General features: G+C 46.2%; 1 protein-coding gene across 1 annotated transcript in view; it reads left to right on the plus strand.

Moving 5' to 3' along the window:
- RASGEF1B (RasGEF domain family member 1B) overlaps positions 1-12,879 on the plus strand; it is a 249,594-nt gene that overhangs the window by 34,971 nt on the left and 201,744 nt on the right. The window contains exon 3 of the mRNA XM_083756618.1: positions 11,982-12,035. Within this exon, the coding sequence (XP_083612744.1) occupies positions 11,982-12,035 (54 nt within the window). The remainder of the gene's footprint in view (positions 1-11,981; positions 12,036-12,879) is intronic.

The following is a 12,879-nucleotide window of genomic DNA, read 5'->3' on the forward strand; positions in this document are numbered from 1 at the left end:
CTTCTGCCCACCAATAAATACAGAATCATATTTCAGGGAGTTCCCCTGTCCTTCAGTACAGGCCCAGCCAAGATTGTTGTAGTAGTCCCAGGGAACCTTTGCTGGTTAATGTTTCAGGCCAGCCTCAGAAAATCAATTTTGTGCTGAGCAGTGCTGTGATCTCTAGTGCAGTTACCCTAAAATTCACATTTATTATTATTTGTTTATGAAACTTCTCCATCGCCTGTCACCCAAAGGGTCTCCAAGCAACTTAAATATATATGCACAAATCATCATACCATAGAAAAACGGGTTAGGAACCATAGAACACATTAATATTCCATGCCATATATTGGGAATACAAAAACCCAAGCACCAGCCCCTCCCCTAACAGTAATAGAAAACTTTGCAGGATGCAAGCAGCAGACAATACAATGTTCCTACCCACTAAAGAGGAGATTAAAAAAAAACCTAAAGCCCCTCTCTAGCTCCCACCCAAAAAATAAACCAAGTTTTTTTTTTTTAAATAATAATTTCTCCATCAAACCAAGAAGCCCAGTAACATGGGAAGCTGCTATAAATTACTGTGTGGGCGGGGTGAGGTGGGGGGTGGATATGTAAAATAACTTAGCAAGTATTAGAAATCACCCCAGAATTGGCCCTACTAAACATCTTCCAAGACAATAATGCCCATTTACACCACAAATAACTCATAACCCACCTACTTTCAGCAGCCAGAAACACCATAACCAGACACTCGAGAGACCTTTCAGGAGTAAGCATGGACCAATGGTATCAAATAGTATGGGAAGCAGCCTTCCTAGAAAAATTAACCAATAAACTGAAACTGACGCTGGAACAAACAGAAGAAGACGGCTTTACCCCAGTATGGCAGAGCAGGAAGATGGGTTTTACTTTCTTTGCAGTTTCCCCAGTTGTCACTCCCTTTCCCACCATTGGTGTTTCTTTAAGCAGAAGCCGAGTCTTCTAAGTTTTAGCGCTTGTCTTCGGCATTGCGCTCATGCTGTGGGAAAGCCACTTCCGACGTAGAAAGGAGGTGGGGTTGTGGGCTTCACCCTCCCACCATGCGAACGGGGGCTGGCTCTCAGCCTCTGTGCGATTGAGGGAATCCCAATCGCGTCATCCCCTGGACAGCCAATCGGCTGGCCTGGGGGGGCGTGGCCTGCTCCATTTAACGCAGGGGCAGCCTGGGATCTCTCTCTTTGCCACTGATGGCTGGGATTAGGGATTGGTTGCAGGTTTGAGGGTATTGGCGGCGAGCTTTTGCTTGAGTGGCAGTTAGGCATTGGTATTGTTATGTAGATGGAAGGGGGGGGAAGCACATCACCTCCCCCGCATATTGAAGGGTAGTCCGATAAAGGATTCCGGAGAGCATGGCCCTGTCCGATGCCTATGAAGGTGAGGGCCTAAGGCACGCCCCCGAGCGGTGACCCCGGGGGAGTTCCTAGTTGATGTGCATCAGCAGGACTCCCCCTACTGGTGGTTAACCCTTCCCGGACTTCAGGCAATCGGGCTGAAGCCGGATAGTCGGTTAGGACCAATGCCTAAGCCAATACCGCTCATCACCTGTAACCAATAAAGTTGTGGCCATATTTAGCCCATTAACCTTAAATATCTGTGTCATGTGTCTTTATTTCCACTGGGGGGAGGCGGGAACTCGCCATGCAATGCATCATTCCTAAGTGTGGCAAGAATTGATCCGGTGCCCCCAGAAAAGGCAGGACTGTTGCACCCGATTGATTTTAAGTGGATAATCTTATGGCCGAGCTGCTTTAAGGATTTAAGCAGAAGAGGAAGGTTTGTAATTCCAGTGAGCGTGGGAGCACTTTCAAAGTAATTTGCACAGGACTTAAATCCCCAGAGTGGAAGGTAAATCTTTTGAGGGACCATGATTTGGGGTGAGAGGGCCTCAGAATTTGTTCCGCAGAAATAGGTTTCTGCCGAAAGAGACCTTGTTTTTTAACAGTCCTTTCTGTTTTGAATCGATGGCAGCATGGAGTTGCGCTGTGCAAGTGGAAATCCTCGCACTAGTGAAATACATTAGTTGGATACAGCCCCAGGTGATTTCCCCAGATCCTAAGCATACCTGTCAACTTACAGATTTGAAAATAAGGGACCAGCAGCCTTGAAAATAAGGGACCAGCAGCCAAAATAAGGGACCTGCAGCCTCACCTGTTCCAGGCACTCCAGTCTTCCTGTCCTCCTGCAGTCTGGTCAAACTCATGCTGGTAGCTTCGAGAACACTGTCCAACCAACTTTGTAGCCAGAGGTTCAACTGAATAGAATCTGAATCACATGCACCACAAGGCCTATGCAGCCTCAACTTAAGATGGCTCCCCGGCCTGGCTTTGCACTGCAAAGTTTGCAGCAGCACGTGCAACAAAATGGCGCCCAGCATTCAAAAACCCCCTCAGCTTGCATTAACTAGCCACATACAAGTCATGCAAGCTCCACCCCCCAGTCGTTTTTAGACTCCTTATTGGGTGAGCAACACAGCCAAGCAACACAGTTGGAGCCTCCCTCCCTGGCTGGCAGGGAGGGAGGGAGAGGAGCTGCTTCCTTTGAAATTTAAGGGATATCCATCAATAAGGGACAGCAGCGGGACATGGCGCTGGAATAAGGGACTGTCCCTTCAAATAAGGGACACTTGACAGCTATGATTCTAAGTCATGTCAGGATTTGCCCATGCATTCCTGTGATATACAATAAGGCTAGTGCTCGTACTCCATGTATCTTGGAAAGGGGACATGCGCCATGTGTCGGGAAAGAGACAGCAGCTGGCCTTTAGTGCTGCCTGGGCTTGGCAGCGCATATACACATACGCCTTTGCATCTTTATTATAGCAATGTGTCAGGCCACAATGTAGCACAATGGCACAATGTAGCATTGCTTACAATACACCATGCTATATGGCACTATCGGTATATCACATTCTCATTACACGTAGTATCATGTTTCCCATAGTAACAGGACTCCATTAAAATGCCTTAGAACTGAAATCTGAATTAACATAGCATCTCATTCTACTTATCAGTTCAGCATAAGGTCGATCGTTTGCTCTTTTTAGTCTATTTTTATTTTTTACTATATAGGCTGATTGAGGGGATGTGGTTATCATATTCTGTGGCACTGTGCTCTGGACTGACTCACAGTAATTAGCTCAATGGTTAGGCTATCTCCACATCATGGTCTATGTTGGTCTGTGTCATGAGTGTGTGCAGGAGCCAGGCCCTGTGACCAATAGGACCTTGCAGGACTGGGGCCTTCCTAAGTTTGTTCTGAAGAGGCAAGGCACGGCCTCACAGGTGAGGCCGATTGGTAACTCACAGCACCTGGTGGCAAGAGCCAGGAAGGGGTATAAGGTCAGCATTTCCCTTCGGCTCTTTGCCACAGCAACATGTTCCCTGCCTTGCTGTGTTTGGCTTCTTGCTTCCTGATCCTTGAACCTCGGCTTCTTGACTCCCGGCTTCTTGATCCTCGGACCCTTGACTTCTTGACTCCTTGCTTCCTGACCCTTGGCTTCTTGACTCCCGGCTCTCCAACCCCTGGACTCCTGGCTTCTGGACCCCCGTTCCTGCTCCCACCCCACCATTTTGCCCCCAGTCCTGATGTCCGCTGCTGGGACTTCAATCGTCTATGAACAGGACCATGACAGTCTGTATGTACTTGAAGGTACCATGACTACTCAAAGCATCTAAAAAGGCAGTGTTCATACATGCCTCCTTCTAAGCAGTGGTGCATGAAATGTCTCTCAAAATAATACAAGTATATCATCATCACTCACAAATCAGAAGTTTGGTGCATTCTTAGCTTACTGCACCCTGACAACCAGAACATTCTGAAAGTGTTTGTATGGCTCTCAGAATGTGTGCGGATTCTCTTTTAATATTTTGAACAGTTAAGGCCCTTCACCCATTTTGTTTTTCTAATTCCATTTGCAGACACGTGGGCTGGAGCCCTCCAGGTTAATACCCAGAGTGGTTTTGCCAAAGCAGCTGGCCATATTCCAGAGTAGGGTGGCCAATTGGATCACAACAGTTTTATCTGCCCTTCAGCAATGCCTGTGAAATTTTTGGTGAAGAAAACACACTGCATGCTATTTAAATAAAATAAAAATAAAAAATAAAAAAATAAAATGCATGCGATTTAAGTCAGTGAGCAGGACATTTTTGTTTTTTGAAAATATGCATGTGTATACCACACTTCATTACATTTCCCTTTTTTAGCTTATAGAACCATAAAATTGTGGAACTGGTTGGTCATTTAATCCAACCAGCTGCAATGCAGGAACCTTAGCACATACTAGTTCCCCATCCAACAGGAAACCATACTGGACCCTGCTTAGCTTTGCAAATGTGCTAACAGTTTTATTGCTGCACCACTAGGGGTTAGAGAATGTTTGCAGATGAGGATGACCAAGATGATAAAGTAGTAGTAGTAGTAGTAGTAGTAGTAGTAGTAGTAATATATATTTTTTATATCCCGCCCATCTGGCTGGGTTTCCCCAGCCACTCTGGCCTGCTCCCACAGAATGTTAAAAACACGATGAAACATCAAACATTAAAAACTTCCCTAAACAGGGCTGCCTTCAGATGTCTTCTAAAAGTCAGATAGTTGTTTATTTCATTGACATCTGGTGGGAGGGTGTTCCACAGGGCAGGCGCCACCACTGAGAAGGCCCTCTGCCTGGTTCCTTGTAACCTCACTTCTCGCAGTGAGGGAACCGCCAGAAGGTCCTCGGCGCTGGATCTCAGTGTCCGGGCTGAATGATGGGGGTGGAGACGCTCCTTCAGGGTCTGGAAACCAAGCCTTATGAGGAACCTTGAGGGAGTTGGAGAAAAGAGGAGACTGAGAGGAGATCTTCAAATATCTCAAGGGCTGTCACATGAAAGATGCAGCAAGCTTTTTTTGTCCTGTTCCAGAGGGTTGAGGACTTGAACCAATGGCTTCAAGTTACAAGAAAAGAGATTCCAACTCAACATTAGGAAGAACTTTGACAGTGAGAGCTATTTGACAGTGGAAAGGCCTCCCTTGGGAAGTGGTGGACTCTCCTTCCTTTGGGGTTTTCAAGCAGAGGTTGGACAGCCATCTGTCATGGATCCTTTAGCTGAGATTCCTGCATTTCAGGGGGATTCCTTCCAACTATGTGATTCAAAGCTATGGTTTTCCCAGCAGTGATGTATGGAAGTGAGAGCTGGACCATAAAGAAGGCTGATCGCCGAAAAAATGATGCTTTTGAATTATGGTGCTGGAGGAGACTCTTGAATTATGGTGCTGGAGGAGACTCTCCATTCTTAAGGAAATCAGCCCTGAGTTCTCACTGGAAGGACAGATCCTGAAACTGAGGCTCCAAGACTTTGGCCACCTCAGGAGAAGAGAAGACTCCCTGGAAAAGACCCTGATGTTGGGAAAGATGGAGGGCACAAGGAGAAGGGGACGACAGAGGACGAGATGGTTCGATAGTGTTCTCGAAGCTACCAGCATGAGTTTGACCAAATTGCGGGAGGCAGGAGTGCCTGGCGTGCTCTGGTCCATGGGGTCACGAAGAGTAGGACACGACTAAATAACTAAACAACAACAACAACAACAACAACATGTGATTCAGAGGACAGGAAATATAATGTGAAACAGATATACAAATGAGTTGGGTGGAGTAGTGGGTGGGGATAATGGTTTCCTGACCACAAGTAATTATTCCCTTGAAACATCTACAACTGCAGCTATTTTGAGGCATAAAGAACAAACTCTAGGCAACTAAACAGTTCAGATCTTTTTATTCCCTTGGGTGCAGGAAAAAGGCCTCCATCTTCTTTTGGGCATTTGACAGCTGTGTGAGCCTTATGTAATCCTTTTATTCTGATTCCTTGGGTCCTGGCGGAGTCTAGTTTAATCTGTGATGTAATAGGATTTGCCATTTTGAAGTTTGGTTGAAACGGGGCACTTTGTGTACCAGAGAATAATATTGGAAGGGATGTTTGTGTGTTTGTGTGTTGCGCACTGAGCAGATAAATAGCACACCCAGGCATGACTGATAAAATGTTGTGCTGTTTTCAGTTTGGAAAGTCACTAATTTCTGAACCGCTATTGATTGGAGGGTGAATTTCGTTTGCTCCTGGCGCGAGCACGGCTACCTTTGCCTTGAAAACTAAGCAGCAGTTCCTTGGGCAAAAATCTATACAGGAAGAGAATACCTCTGGATAAATCAATGGCAAAGCTCATATGCAACTCTTCCTATCTGCCTTGCAACATTAAATAACAAGGAGCTGAGTAATTCTGTAAAATTGCTGCACCTGGTGAGCCAGGAGAGCCTGCTGAGTAGCAGAACATGGTAGCAAATACCCAAATGATAACTTTGAAGCTGAAGTGGAGGAGAGTCTGCAACCGTTGGAAGATTCTGCAAAGCCTCTTCTGCCCTCAAAGGAGTTGGAGTTGCAGGCTTCACGGCCCCACCAGGCGCACGGCGGCTGGAGCCCAGCCCTGCATGATTGGGGGAATTCCCAGCCGCGTCATCCCCTGGCCAGCCAATCGGCTGCCTCTGGGGGCATGGCCTGCCCTACTTTAAGGCAGGACGCGGCCGGGAATCTCCAGCTGGTCCTGCTTTTCCCACCCTCCCACCCGGATAAGGTTTTTGTTCCTTGTCCTTGCTATGGACCTTGGTTGGTCGACGTTGAGGGGCCCGGTAGGAATTTTTCCACTTGGCAAATTGGCAGCAGCCACTTGGTTTTTGCCTACCTTGTAGCAAATCGTCACAACTTTCTGGGTATTGGCATTGGTATTGTTCTGTAGATGGAAGAGGGGAGGTAGCGCCATCACCTGCCCCGCATATTGAAGGGTAGTCCGATAAAGGATTCCAGGGGGTGTGGCCCTGTCCGAAGCCTGGGGAGGTGAGGGCCTAAGGCATGCCCCCTAGTGGTGACCCCGGGGGAGTTCCTAGTTGATGTGCATCAGCAGGACTCCCCCTACTGGTGGTTAACCCTTCCCGGACTTCAAGCGGACAGGCTGAAGTCGGATATAGTTGGTTAGGACCAATGCCTAAGCCAATACCGCTCATCACCTGTAACCAATAAAGTTTTGGCCTTCTTTAGCCCATTAACCTTAATAATTGTATCACATGTCATTCTTTCCACTGGGGGGGGGACGGACGGGAACTCGCCACGCAATTCACAGTGCAACTTTACCCACGTTTCATTATGGAGAAGTGAGTCAACACTGCGTGGACGCAGGGGTGGGAGCAGGGGCAGCCCAACCCACTTTGTGGCCTAAGGTGATAAGGAATGGTGCTTCCACTGGCACGGCCACACAGTGGTGGCCCCCTGGCCCCCTTCTCACTGACGGTAAGACAATACAGTGCTGGTCCATGTGCCACCGAACCCTCTTTCCATGCTCTAGTGCTGTGTGGAGAAGCCTCAGAAAAGCCAAGCTGAGCCATGGGGGTTGCAGGCTTCACCCCCCTCCCCTCATGGCCCCAAGGAGGTCTTCTACTTTCAGTTTCAAAGGATCTCAGCGTAGGTGTGATTCAGGATATCCAGCTCACAACCAACGATGGTTAGTGGTTAAGAAGCCCACTGCAAACCATGTATTAGGAAGCTGACTTGTTTGGCAACTCACCACTGTTTTCAATCAGGACTCCAGGTTCGCATGTTAGTGGTACATCTGCTTTGGCTTGAGGGCTGCATTTGCTTTCTGGGGGCTACATGTCTGTGGTGGGTGTGGCAAAAAATGGGCGTTGCCATAGAGAGTGTTGAGGACCCTATAGAAAAGCCGAGATGGTAATATTCTGTCTCACATCCTGACTGTGCTGGGCCCGGTGGTAACCCATGAAATGCGATCCAGGACTGGTCCAGAATCCGGAGGTTCTGCAGGGAGTCAGTCTGACAGGTCCAAGGCAGGACATGAGGCAGGAAACCAGGCAAGGACAGGCAGGATCTAGCATACAGCAATGTTGCTCCTGCAACCTGGGGTGGGGTCCAACAGCCTTTTATCTTTGTTGGCACAATGGCCGGTCCTGATCCCCCGGCGACTCGCCTCCCTGTTTCGCCCAAAGGTGAGCACTCCTCCTGTGAGTACTCAGGTCGCTCCTTCTCTCAGACCTTAGTCTCTGCAGCTCAGGAGACATCGGTGGGTTACTAGACCTAGGGGCCGCCTCAGCCTCCCCTGACCCAACTGGTAGAGGAGCAGCTGTAAGTGATGGCCCAGCTAGAGGCAACGAGGTAATCCCCACATCTGGAGCCAGGGCAGGCTCAGGCCCCTTACTCAGCCCAGCTGGTGTTTGTTTCGGGGGAACCTGTGCAGACTGGAGCTCTCCAGAATCAGGCCCCAGACTTAGTTCAGATGATGCCTGAGGCAAAGGATCTGGTGCAGACTGAGTCTCCTCTGGTTCCGAGTCCGAGCCCAAGTCCCAGGCCATCACACTGATGTTCCTCACCTTGCTCCATGCTAAATGTATACCTGTAACTGGACACGGACCAGTTGTGGATGAAGCTGAGGAGGCAGCAGACCCTGAGTATCATTAAAGGCAGCAAAATGGGAGACAGATAATTGTTCCCCGTTAGATGAATTCATCTATCAGGACAGTCTCATTGTTGGACTCCTGAGCTGGCGTCAGTAAGACTTATGGTACTCAAAAGCACAAGGGGGTGGGTGCCATTTAGAATCCCCCACCCTAACACCAAAATAGTTGTTTGGCCCTGACTATCATAGTGATGTTTGGGTTTCTTTGTTTTTAAATGAATAGGAGATTTCAAAGTTCTGATTCCCATTCGGAAAGCCATACTGCCTCTGTTGCTGGCAAGGCCCTTTCTTCTTGCTGAGTAAATATTGCCCTGCAATTAAGTGGAGCAATTAGAGGCATTTAGCATTAAATGAAGAAGTAAGAGAAGGCGATCCTTTCGACGGTTTGCATTATAGCCCATCCACTTTCTCTATAATTATCGGAGAGTTCTCCAAACGTTCATTAACTAAATGGAAGGCAGATGATGGCCGTTAGTCAGCAAATATAAATCCCGCTGGAACGTTTCGTGAGCTCTCTGCACGATTAATATTCCTAGTATTAGCAGGTCCTGAGAGAAATAGGAAGGGCCTGTAGCCTGGTGGGTTTCTGCAAAGTCTTTTATTTTTTAAAAAAATTAATTCATTTTTCATTTTCATTCATTATATACATCTCAAATTCTTAACATTTACTATATATTCCTCCCTCCCCTCCAAGACTTCCCCCAACTTGCATTTCTGGTTTGTTTCTATTTTCTCCCGCTTTGCTATCTCTCAACAGAAAAAGTTATTAATAACGTAACATCAAACCTTAAAAACATAAAAATAAAATTAAATACATCATCTTATTTCACTATCTTCCAAACATTTTCTGATGCTAATAATGTGAATGTTTATTTAAATCCTGCCATCAAGTCTATTGCCTTTTTTTGTTTCTGCAAATATAATATGAATGGTTCCCGATTTTTTTCAAAGTCTTTGTTGTCTTTTTTGCTTAGTCTTTCTGTCATTTTTGCCAGTTCTGCATAGTTCACCAACTTCTCTTGCCATTGTTCTTTAGTTGGTATTTCTCCAGTCTTCCAATTTTGTGCATTCAACATTATTGCTGCTGTAGTGGCATACATAAATAAAGTCCTCATTTCTTTTGGTATGTCTTGACCTAAAATGCCTAATAAAAAGGCTTCTGGTTTTTTTTTTACTAAAGTTATTTTTAATATTTTATTCAATTCATTGTATATCATTTCCCAGTAGGATTACCAAAGTCTTGTTGATACCTCCCTCTTCTGCATGGAAGAAGGCATTTTGCTTACACAGTCATGCCTGAATGTCGGCTGTAGAGAAGATGACTGTATTTTATACCCTACCTTTCTTCCAGGAAGGTGAAAAACCCTTTGAGGTAGCAAAACCTGAGACAGAGTAACTTGCTCAAGGTCTCAAAGCAAGATTCAGGGATGACTGAGGACTTAAACCTGTGTCTTTCCAGTCTTATCTAACTGCTACACCAGATTGACTTAGGTCAGCTATTGAATTTGGGCCTGAGTTTCCATTTCACTCATTCTGACCCAAAGTTTTCTGAAAAATCCAATACCCACAGCTTCCTTGTTCATCTAAATACACTTTCACAAGAGTGTGTGATGGCCACCAAAGAGGATTAAGCTACCAATGCCTGATGATCTTCTATTGTTGGAAGCAGTATATGTTTATGACAACCAGTTACTAGAAATATCAGAAGGGGAGATTATCGTTGTGCTTGGGTTCTCATTGCATGCCTCCCATGGGAATCTGGTTGGCTACTGTGGGAACACGATGCTGGTCCAGCAGACACTTATGTTCTTAGCTGTCAGAAGCAGATCTATGTGCATCAATGTGCACAGGGTTGTTCCTGACATTGAAGCACCTCCAATTGCCTCTGCGTTCACAAAGCTCTATGCGCAGTTTGGAACCTCTCAATGCACACAAGAACAGCTGGATTGCCACTTATGAATTTTGTCTGTGCTGGAATTCTCAGGGCTGCATTTGATTCTAGGACAGAGAGGTTCCTATTGTGAGAGGCTTGCCGGAAGACTTAAAAGCAGCACATGGATGTTTTTTCCGTGTCAAAACCAAACCACTTAAAGCTGCTTTTACTGTGCATGCTCAATTTTATGGCTGGCCTCCTGCAGGCTGTTTCACAAGAATGCTTCTTAAGTCATTTGTAAATGGGACATTGCAGGTAGCTGTGCTTACTCTTGGATGAACATGGAAGTGTTGGCATGGGTTTAATGTGAAAAAGTCCTGTGTCCCCAGAATGAAGAGATGGGGAGAGCTGACCTCAGAAACATTTTCACTCTCCTTGACTTAGCTGCACAACCATCTCCTTCACTGAAGATGTTCTGTCTGAATATGAAGCTGCATGCTCCGCTGCCGGGGGCGGAGAGCAGGTGGGGGCGTGACTGGCACCCCTGGGGGCGTGACGCGCATCCTGGGGCGTGGCACGATGCCCGCAGGGGCATGGCGCGCTGCCTGTGGGCAGTCCACTCCATCCACACTCCCTTTCCTCCCCCAGTGAGTCTTTCCCACTTACATCTCCTTTATCTCTGTTTTTTTATTTAAGTTTCCCCACAGCTCTGCTCTTCATCATCACCAAAGTGCAACTTTCCCCAAATATACTCCTTTGTGTGTGCATTTTTTTCCTAACATGCACCTTTTTTGAAAAAGCAATTTCCTCTTAATAGTGCATCTTTGTATGTCTTTTCACCAATATAGGCATTTATATGCACATTTTGAGACGTGGGTGGCGCTGTGGGCTAAACCACAGAGCCTAGGACTTGCTGATCAGAAGGTTGGCGGTTCGAATCCCCGTGATGGGGTGAGCTCCCGTTGCTCGGTCCCTGCTCCTGCCAACCTAGCAGTTCGAGAGCACTTCAAAGTGCAAGTAGATAAATAGGTACCGCTCTGGTGGAAAGGTAAACAGCATTTCCGTGCACTCCTCTGGTTTGCCAGAAGCGGCTTAGTCATGCTGGCCACATGACTACACTTTACACTAATATATGCATTTTGTGCACATGACTTGACTGAAGAACTGCATTGCAAAATTCAGAGGTGTGTGAATTTTAAAGGACAGCCGTATTTCAGTTTGCATCTTGTTTTGGGAAGGGCATATTGGCTAAGCTCACCTTTGAACTCAAACATAATCAATTTTCTCCCCTTTCACTCACTTCGAGAGGAGGACCGTTCCCTGTAATATTTTCCACCCACCTCTAGAACAAAATGCTGGACAAGATGAGTGTTTAATATGATCTATCAGGGCTTTTTACATTTTATAAATAACTATATTGTTGTGATTTTTTAAAAAAGTCACTGAAATCATGTCCTTTTTCTGTATATGTTGGATATTACATTCTCAAATGCCCTGTCTCTTTCACTGCGTTTTGTAATAACAACAACCTACACTGTATTTCTGAAAAAGGGTCTTAAGACAAGTTGTAAAAGAATTTCCACCTTTTCTGTTCCAGACCTCCCCTTTCAACTCTTTGGCCAATGAAAAGTCCCTGTTTGACTGCAAAAGGGTAAGTGGAATTTCCCCCCACCTGCACTTGAAAGTTTTCTTCTTCAAATGATAAAAAGGATCTTGCTGAGCCTCTGGGAGGGGTCCTGCAGCTACACTCAAGCCTTTGTAGCTTCTGTAATTAAATAATAGATTAGAAAGAATTGGAAACTTGACAGGCTGCAGTTCATAGAAAGGTAAACTCTCTTTCCATTTGAAATTACGTGGCCCTGAGTGGCTGGTTCTGAATTTCTCCTTGCCGAGTCTGTTGGTGCTTCTGTTTCGAGACGATTGCACGGGGAAGGGGAAACGCAATTACTGAGTTAATATTCATGCCACCTTCGCATTTTGATAACACCATTTCTGAGATTTTATTTCCATTTTATAGCACAATAATGGTGGCAGAGAGAGAGGATGCCAAATAGTTATATCTGAGTGGGAGTCTTACTGGATGTTTGGAAATAGGCACCCGGCTTAAAATAAAAGAAAGATAATGGATGTATTTATGATGACAGGGGGCTGGTAATAACATGCTCTGAAGCCTTGTGGTCTCCCCAGCTGTCTGGTTCTGACAAAGCCAATTCCCTCTTCCAGCCCATCTTTTTATCTGTCACTCTGAACCTGCCATTTGGCAATCCCATTGGAAAGAGCCAAGAAGGCAGCGTGGCGGCTTGGTTAGTGTGTTGGTTTAAGACCAGAGTTCAAATCCTCACACAGCCCTGAAGCTCACTGGGCGACCTTGGGCTAGTCACTGTCTCCCAGCCTAAGAGAGAGCCATGGCCACATTCACACCATGCATTCAAAAAGCAGTGTATGCTTTAAACAGTCATGGCTTCCCCCCAAAGAATTCTGGGAGCTGCAGCTGG

The sequence above is a fragment of the Podarcis gaigeae genome, assembly GCF_964106915.1.
Source record: "Podarcis gaigeae genome assembly, chromosome: 9".
NCBI lineage: Eukaryota > Metazoa > Chordata > Lepidosauria > Squamata > Lacertidae > Podarcis > Podarcis gaigeae.